The 26,679-nt window shown below is 37.6% G+C and overlaps 2 protein-coding genes across 4 annotated transcripts in view; one reads left to right on the forward strand and one right to left on the reverse strand.

Moving 5' to 3' along the window:
* The window catches only part of TMOD3 (tropomodulin 3), an 87,435-nt gene that overhangs the window by 45,304 nt on the left and 15,452 nt on the right, over positions 1 to 26,679 (forward strand). For all 3 annotated transcript variants that reach the window (XM_025295596.3, XM_006065967.3, XM_044925017.1), the window contains exons 3-6: positions 65 to 221; positions 22,350 to 22,472; positions 23,658 to 23,747; positions 25,751 to 25,881. In XM_025295596.3, coding sequence (XP_025151381.2) covers positions 65 to 221; positions 22,350 to 22,472; positions 23,658 to 23,747; positions 25,751 to 25,881 — 501 coding nt within the window. The remainder of the gene's footprint in view (positions 1 to 64; positions 222 to 22,349; positions 22,473 to 23,657; positions 23,748 to 25,750; positions 25,882 to 26,679) is intronic.
* On the reverse strand, positions 1,136 to 1,688 carry LOC102403605 (prefoldin subunit 4). The gene is given in 2 exon segments (XM_006065966.3): positions 1,136 to 1,461; positions 1,464 to 1,688. Coding segments are annotated over 2 exon segments (399 nt in total). The 5' UTR covers positions 1,594 to 1,688; the 3' UTR covers positions 1,136 to 1,192.

Genomic DNA, 26,679 nt, shown 5'->3' on the forward strand with positions numbered 1-26,679 from the left:
ATCTGGATGCATACAGCATTAGCGTTCTTGCTGATCATAATGGCTGCTTCATTCTCTTTGGCAGAACGCCCTTCTGCCTGCAGGGTTCCGGCAGAAGAACCAGACATCAAAGTCTGCCACAGGGCCATTTGATCGAGAACACCTCCTTTCATATCTGGAGAAGGAAGCTTTGGAGCATAAGGACAGGGAAGACTATGTGCCCTACACTGGAGAAAAAAAAGGTAAGTACAAAACTTTGAAGCACAGAACATGATTCAGTAGCACTTGATTTTTTTTTCTTATAGGTAGAACTGGAGAAAATATTTTTAAAGCTGCATCATGGATAGCCTCAAAGATATAATACTGTTGACTTTAAAAATTATTAGATAATTTGGGCATTTCTTTTACGTTCAGTAACTTGGCCCGTAAGTTCCTTGTTAATGATTTGTTAGTGAGGTTTTATTACATAGTGATTTTTAGTTCTCTCAGGAACTCTTTAGTTCTCAACTGTAACAGATACTAAAAGTTAACTGAGGTAAAATTTTAAATGGAATACTACATTACAAAATGCAGTGATGTCAAAGTGCCACTCAATCCTAACTCTTTATGTATAAAGTGGAATGCCATTAAAAAAAAATTCAGTTCATATTTTCAAAGACTCTTTTTAAGACCCTACAGCCTTCTTTATTAATTCAATGATTCATAACCATTATAATTTTAATTATCAATGCTTCATAATTATTACTTTGGGAAATTCTTCGAGACCAGGTCCTTCTCACTGAAGATTTTGACCTTAGCTAGCCTCAGTGGAGAACGAGTACAGCTATATTTTTTAAAGCTCTGTATATAATAATATTTCGGAGACGGCAGTGGCACCCCACTCCAGTCCATGGGGTCGCTAGAGTCAGACATGACTGAGCGACTTCCCTTTCTTTTTCTTTTTTTTTTTTTTTTTGACTGCTTAACTGATTTTAATAACATGACATGAAGCCCCTACACTTGATATAATTGTTATGCAAAATACATATATGAATACTGTCTTCTTTTAAAAATATAAAATAAATAAGCAAGACATGAAAATAGGCAAGTTTCCGTTAAATAAATGAAAAATTTAAAAAAAGTTTTGCTTTCCATTTCATTTGAAGAAGGGAAATTATCATTTTAAACAATATTCAAGTTTATTAAACAAATTAAAAAAAATTTTATAAAATGTTTAACTTTCATCAGCTTCAAGGTTTATGTTACTCCCGAATTTTGCATATAACTGAACTTTCAGATCTGCTAACACCCGCTGAATTGATTCCACTCTGGATTCTAAGGCGTCAATTTCCTCTTGCAAATTTTTCTTGGCTTCTTCTAACATTTCTTGTGTTTCTTCTTGAGAATGACTAATGAAAACATCGCCAATCTGATAAGGTATCATTAAGCAGTCGTCATCTGCAAGCATGATGTCCTCACAGGCATCTTCTAAATTCTGGAGTTCTTTTTTACTTCTATTTCTTCCTTCAGCTCTGTGATTCTACTTGTATTCCGTGCAAATTTGTTTATCTTTTGTTGATCCTCAAAAGTGACATTGACATCTTCTGCAGCCGCCTTCTTCATGGTGGCCGCCATCTTGGGACTGCGCTACGGCGCGAGGCGGGGAGGGCGGCCGAGCGGACCCGCGGCCCCGCGCCCGCCCTCGCTCGCCCTCGGCCCGGACCCGCGGCGGACGCCTACTTCCCTTTCACTTTTCACTTTCATGCATTGGAGGAGGAAATGGCAACACACTCCAGTGTTCTTGCCTGGAGAATCCCAGGGACAGTAAGCCTGGTGGGCTGCCATCTATGGGGTTGCACAGAGGCAGACACGACTGAAGCGACTTAGCAGCAGTAGCAGCAGCATATAATAATATTTAACATGCAATAGGTTAAGTTTCTCACCTTTCAATACAGGTTGGCCCGAGAAGCCAGATTCTGCTTGCTTTCTGTTGAGAGTACTGTGCATGGAGCGCTGGGGAATGGTGGCAGCAGTAGAGCTGATCTTCAGTTCTTCCAGGCACTGCTTTGACGTCTGAATCCTTCATAGACCAGGCAGGGAGAATGGTTAGAACATGGTGCTTTCTCCTAGGGAGGCTTTAGCTTTTTATTCAGGAAGGAAGCCATTCTCAAGAATATGGCCACAGCTCTGTCACAGGGTGACCCTTTAGCTGCAGGCAAAGGGAGAAAATTCATTTTAGCATTTTCATCTCTGTAATAGACAAAGGTTGTGGATGGCTTTTGAATCGGTATTCATAAAGTCTGCATCAGGCCTTTTCAAAATTACCTATTATCCCCAACTCCTTTGCTCTTTTTATCAACCCCACATCCCCCTCATCTCTAGTTGAGAGTCAGTGCCTTACTTAGATACTTACATTTGTCAGTGTTCTACAGAGAAAGAAAACCAAAAGGGTGTGTGTGTCTGTGTGTAGAGACAGATTTATTTATTCATTTGCTCATTCATTCCTTTTTGTAAAAATTGAGGTATAGTTGATGTATGAAATATAAGTTTCAGGTATATAACATAGTGATTCACATTTTTAATGGTGATACTTCATTTGGTTATTAAAAATATTAGCTATATTCCCTGTGCTGTACAATATATCCTTGTAGCCTGTTTATTTTATACATAATGTGTGTGTCTGTGTGTTCATTTGTGTCTGCCTCTTTGCAACCCCATGGACTGTTGCACACCAGGCTCCTCTGTCTATGAAATTTTTCAGGCAAGAATACTGGAATGGGTTGCCATTTCCTACTCCAGGGGATCTTCCTGACCCAGGAATCAAACCCACGTCTCTTGAGTCTCCTGCATTGGCAGGCAGATGCTTTACCGCTGAGCCACCTGGGAAGTCCACACATAGTAGTTTATGCCTATTAATACCCTGTCCCTATTTTTTCCCTCCCCCTGTCTTCTCCTGCTGGTAACCACTAGTTTGTCTTCTGTATCTGTGAGTCTGCTGCTTTTTTGTTATATTCACTAGTATATTCTCTATTTTTTAGATTCTACATGTAAGTGATAACATACAGGATTTGTCTTTGTCTGACTTACTTCACTAAGCATAATACCATCTGAGTTTATCTGTTTCAGATGGCAAGATTTCTTTTTTTTTTTATATAGCTGAGTAGTATTCCATTGTGCATACATACCACAACTTCTTTATCTGTTCATTTGTTGATGAACACTTAGGTTGCTTCCATATCTTGGCTGTTGTGTTATAAATAATGCTGCTGTGAATACTGAGTGCATGTATCTTTTTGGATTAGCATTTTTATTTTTTTCAGATATATACCCAGGAGTGGAATTGCTGGATCATATGGTAGTTCTGTTTGCAGTTTTTTGAGGAACCTCCATACTATTCCACAGTGGCTACCCCAATTTACATTCTCACCAAGGGTTCCCTTTTCTCTACATCCTTACCAACTTTTGTTATTTGTATTCTTTTTGATGATAGTCATTCTGACAGGTGTGGTATGATATCTCATTATAATTTTAATTTGCATTTCTCTGATGATTAATGATGTTGACATGTGCCTGTTGGCCATATGTTTGTCTTTGGGAAAATGTCTCTTTAGGCCTTTTGTCCATTTTTAATTTTTTTTTTTTGGATGTTGTGTTTTATGAGCTATTTATGTATTTTGGGTAGTAACCCTTTATCAGTCATATCATTTGCAGATATTTTTTCCCATTCAGTAGGTTGTCTTTTCATCTAGTTGGTGATTTCCTTTGCTGTGCAAAAAGCTTTCAAGTTTAATTACATCCTTTTGTTTATTTTTGCTTTTCCTTTGCCTTAGGGTACAGATCCAAAAAAGGACTGCTAGGATTTATATCAAAGAGTATTCTGTGTATGTTTTCTTCTGGGATTTTTATGGTTTCCAGTCAGACATTTAGGTCTTTAATCCATTTTGAGTTTATTTTTGTATATGGTGTTACAGAATGTTGTAATTATATTATTTTACAGGTAACTGGCTAGTTTCCCCAGCACCACTTATTGAAGAGACTGTCTTTTCTCTGTTGCATATTCTTGCCTCTTTTATCATAGAAGATTTGACCATAAGTGCATGGGTTTATTTATGGGCTCTCTATTCTTTTCGTTTGATCTATGTTTCTCTTTTTGTGCCAACACCATGCTGTTTTGATACCTGTGGCTTTGTAGTATAGTCTGAAGTCAAGGGAACCTGATTCCTCCAGCTTCATTTTTCTTTCTCAAGATTGTTTTAGCTATTAGGGGGTCTTTTGTGTTTCCATATAAATTTTAAAATTATTTGTTGTAATTCTGTAAAAAAGAAAAAATGCCTTTGATATTTTGATAGGGATTACATTGAATCTGTAGATAGCCTTGGGGAGTATGATCATTTTAACAATATTAATTATTTGAATTCAGGAACATAGTATGTCTTTCCATCTGTTTGTGTTGTCTTCAGTATCTTTCCTCATTGTCTTAAAGTTTTATGAGTACAGGTCTTTTACCTCCTTAGGCAGGTTTGTTCCTAAATATTTTATTCTTTGATGCAGTTGTATAATAGGTTTCCTCAGTGAAAATAGATTTATTATAAGGAATTGGCTCATGTGATTATGGAGGCTTAGTAAGTCTAAAATCTGCCAAATAGGCTGGCAGGCTGGAGACCCAGGGAAGAGTTACAGTTGTAGCCCAAAGGCAGTCTTCTGTCAGAATTCCTTCTTGCTCTCAGTGAAGATCAGCCTTTGTTCTGTTAAGGCCATCGACTGATAGTAAGACCCACCAGATTATTGCTTTCTCAAAGACTACGGGTTTCAATGTTAATCTCATTCAAAAAATGCTTTCACAGAAACTTCTAGAATAATATTTGACCAAATAGCTGGGCACCATGCTCAGCCAAATTGGCGTATAAAATTAACTGTCACACTGCTGTAATGCTGGGTATGTCATGTTCCTCGGGTGTTTGGGGGCCAGAAAAGGCATTGAAAACCAATGCCTAGTTTTGAAGTGTGGAAAATCACAAAGACAGAAAAAGCATCAATTTCTTTGCATTTGTCAAAGAAAAGACTGCTGGCTATATTTTCATATGTACAGCCATACTTGTAACACTATTTAAAGCTTCAGTCCTGTTTATATAGAGGAACATAATTTTACAAGACTGCTTTTTACAATTATGTGCATTTCATATGGACTCAGGGTGTTAATGAGGAAGGAGAATGGATGTAAGAAACAAAAGGAGAGATGTGAGAAAGATATGGTGGGAAAAATACAGAATTTGAGGACAAGAAGAGAAAAGAAGAGATGTGAAAGAGCTGCATTTGTCCTCAGCTGACCCAGGAAGCTCCCAATATGCTCTTGTGTTATCATCTCCAATTATCTCGAAAAAGATCTTGGAGGGTTAGAGGAGATAGGAAAGAAGGGGGAGAATTGTGGAAAATAAGAAAATATCAAAAGGGAGAAATGATAGAGGTGGGGAATATGGTGATGATAGAAAAAAATATTATATCCTTAACTATAATAGTTTTTGTTTCCTTTTATATAATCTTTTTTCTTACTTTTTACTTTGCATTGTAAATGGGTATGAAATAAATGGAACTGGCTGAATTAAAAAGTAATTTTGCATTCACAATTAGTGGTTTTCATTTTATAGTACATTCAGTATTTTTCTGCCTCTTTCACCATATATGTCTGTTCAGTACTATTTATAGACAGCTATGATGCAGTGATTAGCACCACATCCTTTTAAAAAATAAAGTTTTTATTGAAGTGTAACATGGTTACAGAATATGCCCAAATAAGGAGGAAACAAATCAATGAACTATATAGTGAGCACACTCATGTAATCACCGGCCAGGTCAAGACATCAGCACCTCCAGAAAGTCCCTTCATGCTTCCTCCCAGTCACTTGTCTTTCTTCTTCCCAAAGGTAACCACCGTCATAACTTTTAATACAGTCATTAGTTCTGCTTATTTTGACATTTGTGTAGATGGACTCATATAACCTGCATATCTGCCCTGCCTACTTCATATAGTTTTTGAGAGGATCAAATTTGTTCATGAATATAGTGAAAAATCTGTGTTAAAAATCTTTTATAGTGTAATCATTGTACAGGGTCATAAGGTATTGTTACCAAATAAGAGATTTCCATTCTCTGTCATGGAGGAGTGGTTCAGAACCACAAACATAAGTGTCTGTGTGTATGTTTTTAAAGATGTATTGATTTATTTTCTATTTTGGCTGTGGTGGATCTTCATTGCTGATTGCAGCAAATGGGGGCTCCTCTCTAGGTGAGGTGAGTGGACTTCTCATTGCAGTGACTTCTTTTGTTGCAGAGCATAAGCTCTGAGTCACGTGGGCTCAGTAGTTGCCTCTTACGGGCTCTAGAGCTCGGGCTCAGTAGTTTTGAGTGCATGGGTTTAATTGCTCCACAGTATGTGGAATCTTGCCACACCAGGAATCGAACTGGTGTCCCATGCATTGTAAGGTGGATTCTTAACCATGGGACCCAGGGAATGGGTCCAGGGAAACCAAAAGATAAGCTTTTGAGTTTCAACACTCTATCTGATGGAAGAAAACACTACCACCCACACTTGATGGAGCCAATCCTTAAAAACCATGTTACAAGTGTCTTAGACCTAACGAAGGACAAGTTTATCTTCATCAGTTGGGGAACTTTGGTTACAGAGCTCTGTTTTGAAATACAGCTAAAAGATGGCTCTAGGCTTTTTAAAGCCACCCTGGATCTCATCCTTAAGTTAGTTGGCCTTGGTTATCCATAGTCACTAATCTGCCTTCCTTTCTTTGGGTCTCATCCCCAAGATCTTGATCATATTCAGAATAAATTATCTACATCGCGTTAGCATACCTTCCAATCAAGCTAACTGTGAATCCCCTCCTTAGCTCTGAAAATTCAGAAGTTTGTTTTTTTAAGCTGCCTCTCCAGTGACCTGTTACCTGAACACCTGGGTTGAGTCCCAGGTTTCTTAATGCCTTATTTCACAGGAAATAGACTTTCAGATGAGGGATGTCTTCCTAGACAGAAGAGGTTCTCCTGGTTCTTCTTAAAACAATTTTGCAAACCTATTAAGAAATAAAAACATTTTACTTTTTTGCTGTGCTCAGACTAGATAAGAATCCATAAAATGTGCCATTAGTCTCTAAATCATTTTTCTTACTAAGATGACTGGTCTCAGAGTTCAGTCCCCACTGGCAGAATTAGCTTTCTGTGCCAGGGAATGTTATAGCAATTCACTCAGTTTCTTGAGCTCCTTCCAGCTCTTTCTAAAATCTCATAGGACCTTTCATTGTAAATTATTTTAAAAGATCAATCAGGTGACTCACTTCTTTTTTAAAGAAAAAAATTGGAAACTGCTAAAAGGAAAAGTTATCCAACTACTTTCTCATATTCTGAGACTAGATGATGATTAATTACACTTGTTACTTTTTCACTTAAAGGCACACTGTCTTTCTGGAGCTAAAATTATACAGAACTAGTGTGATGAAAGGGAATCCCCATAAAATTGAAAATTAGACATTTCATGATTTTTCTTTTTGACCATGAACAAAAACTGTATACTCATGCCAAATTTCTCTTTCTGGATCATCTCAGAATGCCTTGAAAAGACCTACAGAGTAAGACTACTTGAGGGTTGTTATATGCTGCGATTCATGGGGTCGCAAAGAGTCGGACACGACTGAGCGACTGATCTGGTCTGATATAGAAATAAATTAGTAATTTCAATTTGTGATTTGTGAAATAATTGTAGTTGTACATTTTATGGAATTAAAAACATAGGTCAAAATCTGAGAAGGAGGAGTTAATCCTAATTAGGTGAATTTTAAGGCTTATATCGTCAATGCATTTGAGGAATGTTTTGTCCTACACTAATAAATGTTCTGCTTTTAATAATTGTAGTTTTTTTGACAGCAAGAAGAAGGTATTAGGCAGCTAATAAGGCATAGCTGTCAAAAGATATGTTAAAGATTGTTTTTAAGTGCATTGTTTACAGTAGAATCCACAATACACATCTATTAGGTCATCTAAATCTAACCATCTTGTGCTGATCCTGGAAAGCGAAGTCAAATGGGCCTTAGGAAGCAGCACTGCAAACAAAGCTAGTGAAGGTGATAGAATTCCAGTTGAGCTATTTCAAATCCTAAAAGATGATGCTGTGAAAGTGCTGCACTCAATATGCCAGCAAATTTGGAAAACTCAGCAGTGGCCACAGGACTGGAAAAGGTCAGTTTTCATTCCAGTCCCAAAGAAAGGAAATGCCAAAGAATGCTCAAACTACCACACAATTGCACTCATCTTACATGCTAGCAAAGTAATGCTCAAAATTCTCCAAGCTAGGCTTCAGTGGTACATGAACTGAGAATTTCCAGATTTCAGGCTGGATTCAGGAAAGGCAAAGGACCAGAAATCAAATTGCCAACATCTGCTGGAACATAGAAAAAGCAAGAGAGTTCCAGAAAAACATCTACTTCTGCTTTATTGACTTATGCCAAAGCCTTTAAGTGTGTGGATCACAACAAACTGTGGAAAATTCTTCAAGAGATGGGAATACCAAACCACCTTACCCGCCTCCTGAGAAATCTGTATGCAGGTCAAGAAGCAACAATTAGAACCAGACATGGAACAATGGACTGATTCCAAATTGGGAAAGCAGTGTGTCAAGGCTGTATATTGTCACCCTGCTTATTTAACTTATATGCAGAGTACATCATGCAAAATGCCAGGCTGGATGAGGCACGAGCTGGAATCAAGATTACTGGGGAAACTATCAATAACCTCAGATATGCAGATGACACCACCCTTATGGCAGAAAGTGAAGAACTAAAAAGCCTCTTGATGAAAGTGAAAGAGGAGAGTGAAAAAGTTGACTTAAAATTCAACATTCAGAAAACTAATATCATGGCATCTGTTCCCACCACTTCATGGCAAATAGATGGGGAAACAGTGACAGCCTTTATTTTGGGGGGCTCCAAAATCACTGCAGATGGTGACTGCAGCCATGAAATTAAAAGATGCTTGCCCCCTGGAAGAAAAGCAACCTAGACAGCATATTGAAAAGCAGAGACATTACTTTGCCAACAAAGGTCCATCTAGTCAAGGCTATGGTTTTTCCAGTAGTCGTGTATGGATGTAAGAGTTGGACTATAAAGAAAGCTGAGCACTGAAGAATTGCTGCTTTTGAACTGTAGTGTTGGAGAAGACTCTTGAGTGTCCTTTGGACAGCAAGGAGATCCAACCAGTCCATCGTAAAGGAAATCAGTCCTGAATATTCATTGGAAGGACTGATGCTGAAACTCCAATAGTTTGGCCACCTGATACGAGGAACTGACTCATTGGAAAAGACCCTAATGCTGGGAGAGATTGGAGGCAGGAGGAGAAGGGGGTAACAGAGGATGAGATGGTTAGATGGTATCACCACCGACTCTATGGACATGAGTTTGAGCAAGCTCCAGGAGTTGGTGATGGACAGGGAAGCCTGACATGCTGCAATCCATGGGCTTGGACACTACTGAGTGACTGAACTGACTAACTGAAATCTAACCAGCTCAAGGTAGGAATGGTCATGGTATCGAGTAATCTTGGTAAAGATTAATGAAAATATCTTTCTTATGAGCCTACTATGTTCAGGATATTGAGAAACTAAATATTTAAGAAAATTAAAACAGCATAATTGTAATATAATTCTCCTTTTACTTGAAGGTATATGTTAAAATGTTGGGAAGCTTTTTACCTCTTTCTCCTTGAAATGTCACAGAAGATGTAACTGAGGCATAGACTAAGGGCGAAGGAGAATATTCATCCAGCTCTTTCTCACTCTTGAGAATGTTGGAAACGCAGAGTTTTGACTGGTGATTATTTCTCATCTTCTTTTTATATACATTGAGTATTCTGTCTCCAGGATAGATAAGGCTTAGAGCCTGGCCATGGATTTGACACTTAGAGGAATATTTGAACCCAGTTTTCAGTATTTCTTACTGACTCTCACTTCACTTTGCTTTGCTTGGAGTCTTCCTCCCCACTTCTGATATCACACTTCCCCCTTATCTAGCCTAGCCTAAGACTTTTTCCCCCTCATTTTCTCTTATTTCATAGACTGGAGCCTACTGTACCTTGTACACTCACTCCAGTGCACCATCAAAGAATTCCTCCATTCGAGCCACTGACACCCACAGTTTGGGTTCTTCCTCTCCTTGAAGAGCACGCCTGCACTCTAAGTTGGCCCTTAGGGTGGACATCCCTTCTTTCTGGTTGTTTCCCTTTCTCTCCAGATAAAGGAATGCCGTTGGGTTTTCTTCTCAAGAATCTCCTATGCCCTGCTCTGTTTAACTTACTAAAGGTAAATTTAACTGATTGCCTTAAACTAAGGGTTTCTCATAAACTTTCCAGATTCTTTATTCACAGTTACCTTAGCCTTCCAGAAAACTTACTATAGTCACTCTTTTCTGAAAGATGCTTCTCTCATCTTGCCGAGTACATGATTTCCTTGTGGAGAAAAGGCAGATCTGATTCCTTAGTTAAACCAGAAAGATCATAATTATAAACTGCCTAAATCAATCAGCAGGATTATGTAACTGGCAGTGGGCAGTTGTTTTCTACTAACTTCAGAATAAAGACTGAGTCTATTTTTATGCTCAGATTTCGTGAGTTGTAAATGTCATTTATACACCTCTAGAAAGTGGTCTTCTCAGCCCAGTAGACTGGGCTTCTTAAATTAGTCATGCAGATACAGGCATCCCCTTTGCAGACTGGTCACTGTATCTTTTGAATGATTTCACTCACTACTCCTTTGGAGTGAGGAGTTACCCCGATGGACTGTTCATTGTTCATGTTTTATGGAAAACTTTCCCTGAATAAACATACCTGCTGTGGATATGCCTTTCCCTCCAACGTGTCTGTATATAATTTACATACTGCAGAATTTTGATTTTTGTTGTTCCAGAATCTTGCACTGGGAGGCTATAATATTAGGTTTTTCATTTTAATTGATTTAAGCTTGTTATATCCTCTTGATGAATTGCCCATTTTGTCATTATTAAGTGACCTTCTTTATCCCTGGTAATGTTCTTGCTCTGAAATCTACTTTATCTGATATTAATATAACCAATATTGCTTTCTTTTGATTAGTGTTAGCATAGTATATCGTTTTCTATTTGTCCTGTCAGTTTTTGTTCCTTTTCTTCTTTTTTTTTTGTTTCATATCTTCCATGTCTCTACATAACCTTTTGAACATATGAACATATGCAATATAGTAACTATTTTAATATCCTTACCTGCTAATTTTATCATTTGTCATTGCCAAGTCAGTTTTAATACATTGATTTTTTTCCTCTTCCTTATGGATTGAATTCCCCTACTTCGCATGCTGGTAATTTTTATTGAATGCCAGACATTATGAATTTTAACTTTTTGACTGCAGGATATTTGACCTACAAATAGTTCTTGAGTTTCATTCTGAGACATGATTAAGTTACTTGGAAACAATTTGATCCTTTGGGGTCTTGCTTTTTAAGATTTGTTAGGTGAGACTAGAGCTGTGTTCAGTTTAGGGCTCATCGTTTCTCCACTACTGAGGCAAGGGAGACCCTTCTGAGTTCCCTACCCACTGAGCCAAAGAATAATGCTTTTGAACTGTGGTATTGGAGAAGACTCTTGAGAGTCCCTTGGACAGCACGGGGATCCAACCAGTCTGTCCTAAAGGAAATCAGTCCTGAATATTCATTGGAGGGACTCATGCTGAAGCTGAAACTCCAATACTTTGGCCACCTGATGTGAAGAACTGACTCATTTGAAAAGACCCTGATGCAGGGAAAGATCGAAGGCGGCGGGAAAAGGGGACGACAGGATGAGATGGTTGGATGCCATCACCGACTTAATGGACATGAATTTGAGTAAACTCCGGGAGTTGGTGATGGACAGGGAGGCCTGGCGTGCTGCAGTCCATAGGGTCACAAAGTGTCGGACACGACTGAGCGACTGAACTGAACCCAGTGCCCTGTGAATTATGAGTTTTCCAGGCTGGTCAGTGGGAGAACATTCTATGCCCAGCCCTGCATGAGCCTGTGCACTGTTATTTCTAATCTTTTCAGTGGTTTTTTTCCTTGGCCCAAGGTAGTTTCATCACTCAAATGTGCTGATCCGTACTCTGCTGAATGTTAAAAGGCAGCCCTCTGTAGATCTCCAGAGTGTGCTCTCTGTGTAACTCTTCTCTCTCTGATGCTCTGTCCTATAAACACTGACTGCCCTCATCTTTCTGGACCTCAGCTGCGTCTCCTTGGTTCAGAGAGTTCCCCGGGCTCTACCTGGGTTATTCCCTGTGCTGCAGCCTGGGTTCTCTTCTCTAGGCAATAACCTAGGTAGTCACGGCTCTCACTCTGTTTCTCACCTCTTAGGAATCACTGTTCTCTTTTGCCCGATGATCAGTGTCTTCAAAACTTCTTCCTTATGTTTTGCCCTTTTTGGCATGCAATCATGGGTAAATCCTGACCCTGTTCCTCCATGTTGGCCAGAAATGGAAGACTCCAGAATCACATACTATAGATACATGATTTCCTCAACTAGAGTATAAGCTCCTCAAAGTAAAGAATCTCTTATTTTCCTTATGCTGTCTTTCTGGCTCATTATCTAGACTATTCAAGCTCACTAAGCATTTGTTGAATAAAGAGGCATTTATTGGGACTTCCCTGGTGATCCAGTGTTTGGAAATCTGCCTGCCAATGCAGGGGACATGAGTTTGATCCCTGGTCCAGGAAGATCCCTCATGCTGCGGAGCAGCTAAGTCTGGCACCACAACTACTGATCCCACACACCCTAGAGCCTGTACGCTGCAACAAGAGAAGCTACCACAATGAGAAGTCTGTGCACTGGGCCCAGTACAGCCAGAAATTAAATAAATAAAATTTTTTTAAATGACAAAAAACGAGGCATTTGTTGATGATCATATTGTAATATTGAGCAGGTGTCATGGGTGCTACTGGGTCAAAACAAAAATTCCTCTCCAGAATCTGCCCCCTGGTCCTTTGGTTTGTTTGATTTCAGGTTTGTACACTTCCTATCAAAAAGCTGTCCCAAAATCCCTTTGGACATTATAGTGGCCAGGTTCCCTTAAATCTTTTCTGGAACAGTGTAGCTTATAAACATACACGTAGTAAAATTAGCTAGGGCCTTTATAGAAATGAAATAACTAAGAGACGACTCTGTTTCTATTTATTTCTATATACTAAGCAAGGATGGAACCATGACAAAGACAATACTTAACATTTCTGGTAGTTGTAACTTGATATCAGAGCAGAAGAGATGAGGACTTTTGAAGAAAGGTCCTGGCAATAAAATTGTTAATATGGTTCATAATATTTTACTGATTTTTGGAACAATAACAAGGGTCTTGGCAAAATATTCCTTTTTTTTTTTCCTTTTCTCCTCTTGGCACAAACACAGTCTGGATAAATGCCTACATTTCAGCTACTATTGTATAAATTTTATCTTGGTTTCTTCTATTTCCTTAGCTGTCATTTTGTAGTTGCAGAAACATTACTGAGCTATTTTAACATTCTTAGCAACCAAGAGTCATAGCCCTGCTTTTGTTTTATTGCATTTGGGAGTGGCAAAAGATTTTTTATGATCTTATCATTCCTTATTTTCATATTTTGCTACAATGTGAAGAACTCTAATTTCAGTTTTTAATATTGCTTTGTTAAAATCCAGTTTTAGACATTGCTTTGTTAAATAAGGAAATTAAAGTTGTCAGATAGAATGCTGTGTACTGAAGAACAGAAGTGAATAGCCATTTTTTTAGACATTGTATTATTTCAAATAAATTCAAATATTAAAAGTTAGAAGTCAGGGCTTTCTGACCATACTTCAAGGAGAGAAAAGGTAAAATTAGTACAGATTACTCATCCTAATCTTTTAAGAGCTGTAATTATACGGATTACCACTTTATCAACATGAGTAGGTAAAAATGAGAACCATATAGGGAGCATTTTCAAAAATATCCAATCCTAGCCAATCTTCATTTTCTGAATTAAAGAATCATGGATATAGACACTTGGGACTTAATGGTTTTCAGTACTCCAGGATTGTTTTTGGAAAATTCTCTCTCTCTCACATACACATGCAAGAAATTCCAGAGAAAATAAGAATAAAGAATTAACATGGGTCTATTGTGTTTACTGTATACCAGTTGCTTTATATGTGTTAAATCATTTTATCAGAATGAGATTGAGAATCCATGATTTGAAAAAACACATCAGAAGGAAGATGATCATAATAAAATAGTATACTAATGAAGTTTGTTAACAGATGGTTTTGGATAAAAGTAGTATCAAATTTTTGCATTTCCCTACCCGCTGCAAACACACACACACACCCCTTTACACCCCTACATAATAATTGTATATCGAATAAAAGCTGAGCATTTCACTCATCCTGTAAGATGTTGAAGGCACATATCACATTAATTGTTATAATTGAAATCTATTTATCAGTGTCTCTTAGTAATTAAGATTTGTAACTTAAATCTCATTTATATGAGACTAAATTAACACCCATGTTTACAAAGGTATTTTCTGTTAATATGGAATTGATCAAGCAGTTTGTTAACTATGTATTTCTCAGAAAACAGCTGATTTTGACACACACACTGTCTGGCTGAATGTGTCTCAGAAAATTACTTTTTTTTTTTTTAATCTATAATTTAGGGGGCCAAATATAAATTTAATCAAAACGACAAAAAAAAAAAAAAGCCCTTATTTAATACATCAGCCCCTTCAGTTCAGTTCAGTCGCTCAGTCGTGTCCAACTCTTTGCAACCCCATGAACCGCAGCACGCCAGGCCTCCCTGTCCATCACCAACTCCCGGAGTCCAACCAAACCCATGTCCATTGAATTGGTGATGCCATTCAACCATCTCATCCTGTCGTCCCCTTCTCCTCCTGCCCTCAATCTTTCCCAGCATCAGGGTCTTTTCAAGTGAGTCAGTTCTTCGCATCAGGTGGCCAAACTATTGGAGTTCACCCAGGACTGATCTCCTTTAGGATGGACTGGTTGGATCTCCTTGCAGTCCCTTAGTGTTTTTTTAAAAAACATCTTTATTAAGATGCAACCCTTATCATAAAATTTACCCATGTAAACTGTACAACTCAATGGGTTTTAGTACATTCACAGAGTTGTGTCATGATCAGCACAGTCTTAAGTTTAGAACATTTTTATTATCCCTGAGAGAAACCTTAAACCATGAGCAGCCAGTCTCTACTCCTCACTGAAACGCCCCAGCCCTAGGAGACCAGTCATCAACTTTTTCTCTAAATTTGCCTGTTCTGGACATTTCAAATAAATGGAATCATACAGTATGTGTTTCCAACTGATTTCCTTCACTTAGCCTGATGTTTGGGTTGGGAGTTTCATCTGTGTTTTAGTATGCATCAGTGCTTCATTCCTTTTTATATGGATCAATAATATTTTGTCGTATGGAAACACACACTTTGTGTATCCATTCATCAGTTGATGAACATTTGGATTGTTTCAACTTTTTAGCTATTATGAATGATGCTGCTGTGAACATTTGTGATTCCCAGGTGGCGTGGTGGTAAAGAATCCGCCTGCCAGTTCTGCGGGCTGCATCCCTGGGTTGGGAAGATCCCCTGGAGGAGGAAATGACAATCCACTCCAGTATTTTTGCTGAGAAAACTGTACGGTCGCAGAGTCGGACACGACTGAGAACACAACCTGCTTTCCATTTTCCTGTGTACAAGTTGCTGTTTATACCTACTAGTGAAATTGCTGGGTCATATGGTGACTTTTTTTTTTAACAATTTGAAGAACTGCAAAATTGTTTTCTAAAGTGGCTGTGCTATTTTACATTCCCACCACCAGTATTAGGGTTCTCATTTCTCTGCATCCTGGTCAACTCTTGTCTATTTGATTATAGCCATCTTTGTAGCTGTGAAGTGATAACACTCACTGTGGTTCTGATTTGCATTATCCTAATGACTAATGGTATTGAGCATTTTTTCATGTGCTCTTAGACATCTGATATCTTCTTTAGATAAGTGTTTCTTCAAATCCTTGCCTATTTTTAAATTGATGTCTTTTTATTGCTGATTTTTGTCAGTCAATATTTGATTTATTATTGATAAATATTCTTTGTATATTCTAGATTTTTTATCACATATGTAATTCGAAATTGGTTTCTCTCATTCCAGAGCTTGTCTTTTCACATTCTTGGTGGTGTCAATTGTCCCACAAAAGTTTTAGATTTTTATATAGTCCAATTTATTTTTTCTTTTGTTACTTGTACTTTTGTGTTATATCTAAAAAATCATCACCTAATTCAGGATCATGGAGATTTACTCTTATGTTTTTGTTTTTGTTTTTTTAGTGTTATAGTTTTAGCTCTGATATTTAGATCTGTAGTTCATTTTGAATTATTATTTTTGTATGGTGTACGATATAAGGGTCCAACTTTGTTCTTTTGCTATTGTCCCAGCACCATTTGTTAAAAAGACAACTCTTGCTCAATTGAATTGTCTTGATATCCTTGTACTGACAGAAATTCAATTGGCCATAAATATACTAATTTATTTCTGGGTTCTGAACCCTGTTTCATTGATGTAAATGTCTTTCCTTGTACATCAAAACACTATCTTAATTACAATAACTCTGTATTAAGTTTTTCAATTGGGAAGTGTGAATCCTTCAGCTTTGTTCTCCTTTTTCAAGATTATTTGGCTATTCTGGGTTCCTTGGATTTCTACATGAATTTTAGTGTCACCTTGTCACTTTCTGCAAATAGCTGAGATTTGTTCAAGGGATTGTTTAAGTCTGTAAATCAATTTGGGGAAGACCCCTTAGGTTTTGTATTCATAATACTAAACTTAAGTTCTGCCTGTTTTATCCTTTTTTAGAAATATTTTCTTTTAGTTTTCTATAAGATTTTATGCATACTCATTAAAGTATAATTCTTACAGTGTATTCATGTTAAACTAATCATGAAGAAATATGAAGTGATTATTTTTTATATTGTTAAAAGCACAAAACTGTATAAACTAAATACTGCTACAGCAAAAATCTCTACATACAGAGGAATTATGTAGAGGAGTATCAGAGGAGGCATCAAATTACTTCACAGATGTATAAATTAAGCAAAATTCTGTCACAGAATTTCCCTAAGTTCTTGGAAATTTTGATTTGCTTTGTTGTTTTTTCTGATGAAATTCATTTTGTATTTGTAAGTATTAGCAAAGGTTTTTGGGGGCAAATTAGATATGAATAATGCCTTTATGGCCTGTAGGTAAGGATTACAAAAATAAACATTTTAGAGTTTTGTAACACTTTAGATTCCATTGGTGCCTAGAATAAGATGTGGGCAGCTATTTGATAGTTTATGTAGTTTTGTTTACCAAGTGAATACTCTAATCCAGTGGTTCTTGACATTGGCTGCTATGCATTAGAATTCCTAGAGAGCTTTTGAAAATCCGGATGTCCCATACAGCACATCAGACCAATTAAATCAGAATCTCAGTGGGTGGGGTAGGGTGTTGGGACTTGGACATCAGATTTATCACAGTTGTCCAGGTGAATCCACTGTGCAGCCAGCATTAGCCGTGGTGATAGACATTTGAAAGTCCCAATAAAATTTTGCTCAGGAAAATATAATTATCCTGAAATGGCAATTAAAGGCATACCATCTGAATTGTATGCCACTTTGTTACATCAGCCACTGTGAAAAGTGTTATGGAATTATCAGGATGTTATGATTTGGATTTGCCTTTGCCTGTGAACCAATGATAAAAGATTATCTAATAATCACCAGAATTCCAAAATTTGATGCTAAGAAGATTAATTATGTTCCACCATATAGATGGGGGCTTCCCTCCTAGCTCAGTCGGTAAAGAATCTGCCTGCAATGCAGGAGACATGGGTTCGATTCCTGGATCGGGAAGATCCCCTGGAGAAGGAAATGACAACCCACTCCAGTATTCTTGCCTGGAGAATCCCATGGACAGAGGACCCTTGTGGGCTACAGTCCATGGGGTTGCAAGAGTCGGACACGACTGAGTGACTTTCACTTCACTACTGCCATATGGATAGGGATTTGAGTTGAAATGTCCACTGTTAAAGGGTTAAGTTTGATAAACCACCAGTTTATTGGAAAAATTACTGGATTGAGAGTTTGGGAACCCGTGTTCTTGTGCTCACTCTGCCATGTAACTTTGAACCAGGGTATTTAGGTTATAGTTTATACAATGAGGTAACTGAGCTGGAGGCAATCACCAAATTATTTATTCAGTAAATTGAATTGCCTGTTGTGAGCAAGGCAGGAATGTGGGGATGGAACAGAACATTGAAAAGCTCACTGAGGACAGGCAAACATGCCAAATGTGTCGGTGTAGCTATAGTGAAATGTTCAGGGAATTAAGGAAGCACAGTGCTTCATCTGGTTCAGTACTGGGACAAATGTGATCGTTTTCTGTTTAACAACCATTCACAAATCCTTTCTTCCTTGCTGGCAGAATCCATCTCTGAAATAGACTGAAAAGGCCAGATGTTGCTTTTCTAGCCACCCTTGCAGGGGGGCATGGCCCCAGTGCTGGTCAGTGAGACCAGAGGAGGAATCTGTCGGACAGTTTTCCTTAACAAAAGTTAGCAGTTGAGAAAGTTCCCTTCCTTCCTGTCATGACCTTGCTGCATGAGGATGTGATATGTAGTGTTACAAAGATCATCTTGAGACTAATGGCCTAAGAACAAAGGCCTTCATGCTGGTTATAGTCAAAGAGAAAATATAGTCTGAATTTTTTTATGTCAACATTGAGCTACTGAACTAAACCTTCAGCCACCTCCCTGTGGAGTTATTAAATGAGATAAAAATAATTACTGTTCCAACCCTTGGTTCTTTGAGAGTGATCTGTAGATCATTGGTCATCTGGGAGGCTGGTTAGAAATACAGATTCTTAGGGCTTGCATCAGACCTACTGCATGAGTCTGCACTTTAATAAGATCACTAGATGGATGACATGCACATTAAAGCTTGAGAAGCACCAGTTTAAACCACTTTGAATTGGGTATTCTGTTACATGCAGTTGAAAGCTTCCTTACTAATATAAGTGCATTATAGTTTGCTAAAAAGACTTCTAATTCAGATGTAGGAAGTTGCAAGAAACTTCTTATTCTCACCAAAACAAGCAATATAAACTACATAATCACAGTTAAAAAAAAAAAATACCAGAGAGCTTGAAGACACAAATCTTAGTGACTCCAGAAAGTGGTAAGTCTTCCATAAGAGAAGTGACCCTCTCTCTGCCTTCTTTCCTGACTGAAATATAGCAGAAAAGCAGAAGCCTGTACAGAGGAATAAGGAGAAGTCAGCCTAACTTTTAAACTTCTAATGGCTGTGTACGGGCTAACATGATAGAGTATAAACCAGTGAAGTTATAGTCTATATAACTAAATAGTTTATAGTTATAAAGTTCTGTCCACTAGAACTTTCTGCCATGATGGAAGTGTTCAGGATCTGTGCTAACCAGTGTGGGAGCTACTAGCCAGACGTAGCTAGTGTGACTGAGAAGCTGAATTTTTAATTTTAATTAATTTAAACCTAGTCACATATGGCCAGTGGCTACCGTATTGGACAGTGAATTGCATGAGACAGAGTGAGACTGCACTGCCCTTTAGGTCTTCATTTAGTGTTAGGGATCCTACTCTAAGAACCAAGGCAGGGAAGCAAAGCTGAGAGAAAATTCCTGAGGCATGGTTTTAGCTCAGGAGAACTGAGAGAAATCCTTTTCCGTCCACCACATTCACAAAGTGTAGAGCAGACAACACGAGAGCAGGGCTGAAAGAAGTAGGCATCACAGAGCTCTCAAAATCTCACCAGAGCTCTAATCCCAGGGCTTGCTGAAGATTAAGTCCTGATCTTTCCTCAAGTGAGGAAATGAATCAAAGTTGCAACAAAAAGCCCAAGTTCAGCTCAACTGTAAAGCATGTAACTTCAGTCTTGACCTGAGGGCCATGCCCCTTTCTGGGAGCAAATATAATTTCCTTTAGTCTCTGCTATACTTTTCTACAAAAATGCCCAATACAAAATCAAAGATCTTAAGACACATGTGGCCCATAATCAAGAACACAATCAAAAGAAGACCCAGAGGTGATCCAGATATTGGTATTATGAGTCAGAAACTTTATGACAGAAATACCAGATCTGGTGGATAAGGTGCACTGCATGGATCAACAGATGAGGAATTTCTGCAGAAACATTAAAACTGGTTTTTTTTGTTTGTTTTTTTTAATAAGAAACGGAAATACTAAAAAATAAGAAATATAATATCAGAAATTAAGATATTTTAGATGGGCTTTTTGGGCTCCAGAATCACTACAGATGGTGATTGCAGCCATGAAATTAAAAGACGCTTACTCCTTGGAAGGAAAGTTGTGACCAACCTAGATAGCATATTCAAAAGCAGAGACATTACTTTGCCAACAAAGGTCCATCTAGTCAAGGCTATGGTTTTTCCAGTGGTCATGTATGGATGTGAGAGTTGGACTGTGAAGAAAGCTGAACGCCGAAGAATCCATGCTTTTGAACTGTGGTGTTGGAGAAGACTCTTGAGAGTCCCTCGGACTGCAAGGAGATCCAACCAGTCCATTCTGAAGGAGATCAGCCCTGGGATTTCTTTGGAAGGAATGATGCTAAAGCTGAAACTCCAGTACTTTGGCCACCTCATGCGAAGAGTTGACTCATTGGAAAAGACTCTGATGCTGGGAGGGATTGGGGGCAGGAGGAGAAGGGGATGACAGAGGATGAGATGGCTGGATGGCATCACTGACTCGATGGATGTGAGTCTGAGTGGACTCCGGGAGTTGGTGATGGACAGGGAGGCCTGGCGTGTTGCAATTCATAGGGTCCCAAAGAGTCGGACACGACTGAGCAACTGAACTGAGCTGAAAATACCTGACAAGCTTTGGCCAGATTCCTGGGAGCAGTGTGCATTGTGGGAGGTTTCCTTATGAGTTACACTGATTGCTGTTTACCTTGAACAAAAATTATACATTACTCACTGCCCTGATTATTAAGCCCACAAACATTTCTTTTGATAGAACACTGCATAGATTTATTTCCTGGTAGTTTTCTGATAGAAAAGAAAATAATTGAACTTCTGTGAAGACACACCTGTGAAGGCCTTCCTAGATCACTTAGTTACAATTTTCACCTCTCTCGGGAAGTAAATGAGAGGCAGTCTTGGTAACTTGGTCCCACTATGTGTAAATATATCTTGTTTGGTCAGCTTGTGCTGCAGTTATATCATTATCATTTTCCATTCCCTTCACATTTTACATTTTTCATTGAACATATGGTAATAAAATATCCAATTTTCACGTACCAAGAACTGTGGGTTTCTAGAAGAACTATTTTCTTAAGTAACCTTGTTACTGTCCATCAAGACTTAGAAGAACAGTGCCAGAAGGTTTCAGATGACCACTCAGTACATACAGAAATCTCTTTTCAATTAAAACTTAAATTTTTGGAAGTTTTTTTAAATGTATTTATTTTATTTTTGGCTGCATTGCATCTTCTTTGCTGTGCAAGGGCTTTCTCTAGATGGGGCAAGTGGGGCGACTCTTCTTGTGGTGCACAGGCTTCTCATTGCGGTGGCTTCTCTTGTCGCAGAGCCCAGGCTCTAGGGCTCAAGGGCTTCAGTAGTTGTGGTGTACAGGCTTAGCTGCTTTGTGCCCCGTGGCATCTTCTCCAACACTGAACACGTGTTCCCTGCATTGGCAGGCAGATTCTTAACTACTGCACCACCAGGGAAGTCCAAATTTTTGGAAGTTGAATTGCCTCTGCCATCCCCCAGGGACTCTAGCAGTTCTTGGCTTAAGAATAAGAAAGTGAATTGTTTTATTTCCTTAATCTTTTTATAGATTTTTTTTATGATTTAGTTTTTTTTTTAAATATTTGTAGAATAACTCATTATTACTTCAAAAAGAACCTATTTACTTTCACAAATGGGAAAAGTTCTCAATTCTTTTTTTTTTTTTTTTTGGTTCTGATTCTTATGGCCAGAATATTGCATTGGAAACTTATAAGTACACACTGAAGATGAAAAGAATTATTGTAGATGTTAATTTTTTTTTCTTTCCTTATTTATTTTTTAAGAGTTCTTAATAATGAATTGTATTTATTTTAGGGGGTATCACCGATTAAAAATGCTGTGATAGCTTCAGGTGAACATCAGAGGGACTCAGCCATACATACATATGTTTTAGATGTTAATCTTGATTTTTATTTCAGCTTCAGTTGTACATACTTCTAATAATTTCTGTTAGAACAAAATGGTAATGAGTTACTAGCAGTAATAGTGAAATTAACAAACTGCTTTATTTTACAGGGAAAATATTTATCCCCAAACAGAAACCTGTACAGACTTTTACAGAAGAAAAAGTGTCTCTTGATCCAGAACTAGAAGAAGCTTTGACGAGTGCTTCTGATACAGAATTGTGTGACCTCGCAGGTATCTCCTAAAATAAATTAATTTGTGAGTGAGAATAGAGGGGGGAAATGCCAACACACACCTGTAGTCACTACACAAATGCTGGCTTTGAATATGTAACCATATATTTGGCTTTGTTTTTAACACTAAATCTGACATAAAGGATTTTGTTTCTTTAAATTCTCTTAATGATCAAATTTTAATGTTAATGGAATTTATTGATTATTGGATGTCTTTTTTTCCCCCTTCTTGCCATCTTTGAAAGTCTTTATAAAAGACTTTCATCAGCCGGTGCTCAGCTAAAAGCTATCTCCAAGGTCAACTGGTATCCCGTTTTTATCAGAAGACCCAGAAATGGGTAACTGGAAATTAGATAAAGTAGTCCTGAGCTACCATCCCACTTTCCTAACTTTTCTGACGTTAGATGGAACTTCAAACCTCCCTGTGACTTTTCACTACCCATTTCTTATCTGGACCAGTGTCTGCCCCAGCTACCTCCACCCACGCCCATTTTCCTAGATAGAAAAATATAATGCCTGGGAAGATCTTAGTACCAAATAACCCCAAGAATTAACAAGAGGACAGTCAGGGTGTGGTACCACACCTGGAGCAGGTATCTTATTCCCTGGGGGGCTGAGGACTATGAACTTGTAAACAGTACACTCATCAGAATGGAACGGGCCAGGACAGTAGTAGCTTCTGCCTCATTTGTGCAAAGGGCAGCAAAAACAAAACCACATTTATTTCTAGTCCTAAGGAATGTGATTTTAATCTTAAATGTGAGAATTCAACTATACTTTTTAGTACTCTGCTCTCAGCTGAAGTACAAATGTAAATTAATATTAAGAGTCAAGGTTAAGTTGAAAAATCTGTTTTTTATCTCATTCTGTTTGAAGAAACATTGTGAGAGGGGTGGATGGATGGCAGTAGATCATTTCCATTTTCTCTCTTGGCCACCAGATGGAGCTAAGCACAGGTTTACATGTAGGGTGAAGCTGGCTCCAGCTGTGTCTAAATTCAGAAGTGGGGAGAAAGTACAAGGGCATTGATAAGAAAGAGATTGTAGGGGTTTTTTTTAATCATGTTGTCTCCTTTTTTGGGCTAAAAAATGTGTGTCTAATTGAATATGAAAATGTCCAGATAATATTAAAATCGTTGATAGAAATTTGGGGGTATACAATAACATTTTTTTTTCTATATTTATAGCTATTCTTGGGATGCACAATTTGATAACAAATACACAGTTCTGCAACATAGTGGGAAGTAGTAATGGTGTCGACCAAGAACATTTTTCAAGTAAGAACTTATAATGCTTTGTGAATTCTAATCTTTTATTAATTATGTTTTGTTTCCTGCATGTAACTACTTCCGTATTTGCATGCCAAATGTTACATATGTGTGCTAGAATCCTGAGATTCCAGTTATATGGTATTAACAATAGAAAATCATTGAAAATAGAATATCAAATATTGTATGCTTAATGTGTCAGCAGACATAATAGGAACCACTCTCACCTTACTAAATAATGCTAATGGTAAATGCTATAAAAACCAGTCAAACTTGGCTTTAATTGACATTTTGTGTTTGGTGTTCCTAATTTTCAGGACGTCTACAACAGTGCTGACAAAGAAACTAAATTATAAAATCAGATTCAGGAGAAAGCAAAGACTTCTTCAGACCCTAAACCTTTTTGTCTGATGCAATGTTAGACAGACTAAAGCAAAGCTTTTTTAAAAATTCATGTATAAGACATTTTAAAACTACCAAAATAATGCATATTGTGTAGTAAATTCAAACATGACTTATATGCACAAGAAGTAAGTGTCTCTATTCACAGCCATCCTGCCTTCTACTTCCTACATCACCACCCCACCCTCAGCCATGACTATTAACGATTTGGAATGTATCCTTCCCGACTTCATGTTATACTTATATAAACTTATATATGTACACATGTTATAAATATCTTTTCTTTTTTACAAAAATGGGATCATACAAGAAGTATTTTTTGTTACTTAAGTTTTCAGTAATAATACTGCTGGCTAATTTTTTTTTTTTTGAATGCTTTCCATGGGCCATGTTCTTCTGTGCACAGCTCTTGAATGTAAATTGTTCTCAATTCTCACAATAGTTCTATGAAAAAAGTGTTATCATCTCTAATTTGCCTGTGAAGGAGCTGAAATTTTAGAATGATGAAGCTAGCTTTAATATCCCATGAACTCGGTGGTGAGGATTTTGATCTATGCTATGTAATGTATTGCTTAGCAACATACCACATTTCCTAGTGAGTGCATATAGATTTACCTCATTCAGACATCTTTATAACATTCCATTTTATGAATGTTCTATATTTGGCCATTCTCCTGTTTTTTTTTTCTCTTTATTGTGGAAATGTTCAAGCATACATAATAGAAGAGGGAATAACATATCCATTATCCAGCTTCAACTGTTTTTCACATCTTGCCAGCTCTGTTTCGTCACCGACTACCTCCCTCCCATCCGTTCTGCTTTGTTCCCCGAAATATTTTATTTATTTATTTGTTTGTTTGTTTTATTTTTTTTTCTTTTTTTCCCCGAAATATTTTAAAGCAAATCCTGTTTGTTTATATTACTTCACCCATTTCCATATGTGTCTCTCACAAAGGCTCTTCTTGTAACATAACCACAATGCCATTATCAAACTTAAGGATTATGAGTAATTCTTTCATGTCATCCAATAACCAGTCCACATTCAGATTTTCCATATTCTCTCAAAAATGTCATTGCACAGCTGGTTTGTTCAAGTCAGGATCCAGAAGGGTCACGCATTGCATTTGCTTGTCTTTTTTTTTTTTTTTTCATTTCTTCTTAATCTCTTAACAGTTGTTAAGATTTTATTATATTAGAACTTTGAGTTATGAGATTTTATCATATTAGAACTTTATCTTGAACATTGCTAAAAGTAAATGGGATCACCATTTGTGTCAGCTTGTATCAGCAAATATATTTTTGTGATAAAGATATCTTATAATAACACCAGGAGGCAAGAGGCAGTGAAAATACTCATTTTTGAAGGCTGATACATTGCAAGCAAATTAAATGTTGAATTATGTTTGGTACTTATATTCAGTAAAATTTTATTTCAGTGCTTTGTGTGTCAGCACATAAATGATCTTTTAGAAATTTGGGGAAAGAAACTTATAAATTAGTTCTACTGAATGTGTGTGTGTGTTTGTACTATGTGTTTCCAAGTTAATATATGCTCTCACTGTAATAGTGTCAATCAGTGACATGCTTGCTCTTTCCATTTGTTACTGCAGATGTGGTAAAAGGGGAAAAGATTCTTCCAGTATTCGATGAGCCCCCAAATCCAACCAATGTTGAAGAAAGTTTAAAGAGGATTAAAGAAAATGATGCTTATCTTGTTGAAGTTAATTTGAATAATATAAAGGTAGGTGTGATAAGCAGGCAGAAAGCTGTTTTGAGTTGCTTTGACTCAGCTGGATCTCGGCTGAGAGCTGGGCAGTTTTGATATAGACTGATCCCTTCTACTTAATGGTAAAGTTTTTACTTCTAGTAGTATGCTAACAGAGATTTCTTCTATTTTAGAAGTTAAGATATAAGAGTATTTTCTGATTTACTTTTTAAAGGCTATCATATATTAATAGAAATATAAACTCTGCAGATGGCAGTATATGTCTTGGGCTTCCGAAGTACTGCCCTTTTATAGGAGCATTTTAATCTTTCAGTTTTTGTCTTTTTAATCAGGTCCCTTGAAATATAATGTAGATGTTGTGAAATTCTCCCTGTCTAGTGTGCACTTCTGTGAGTTAAAGCAAATGCATACAATCGCACCACCACCACCGCTGTCAGATGTAGAACATGTCACACCCTCTGTCCTCATTCCTGCCACCAGCTCCAGCCCCTGACGACCATGGATCTGTTTTCTTTCCATTATCGTTTTGCTTTCTCCAGAATTTCATATAAATGGAGTCATATAGTGTGTGGCCATTGAATCTGGTTTCTTCACTTAGCATAATGCTTGTGAGAGTCGTCCGTGCTGTTGCATGTCTCAGTGGTTTGCGGTTTTGTGTTGCTGAGCAGTATTTCTTTGGATGTGCCATGGTGTGTGTGTCCATTCACCAGCTGATAGACTTGAGACTTAAGAGTTGCTTCCAGTTTGGGATAATTATAAATAAAGCCACTACACACATTCACATACAAGTTTTTGTGTGAATATGTGTTTTCA

This window comes from Bubalus bubalis, chromosome 11, assembly GCF_019923935.1.
Source record: "Bubalus bubalis isolate 160015118507 breed Murrah chromosome 11, NDDB_SH_1, whole genome shotgun sequence".
Classification (NCBI taxonomy): Eukaryota; Metazoa; Chordata; class Mammalia; order Artiodactyla; family Bovidae; genus Bubalus; species Bubalus bubalis.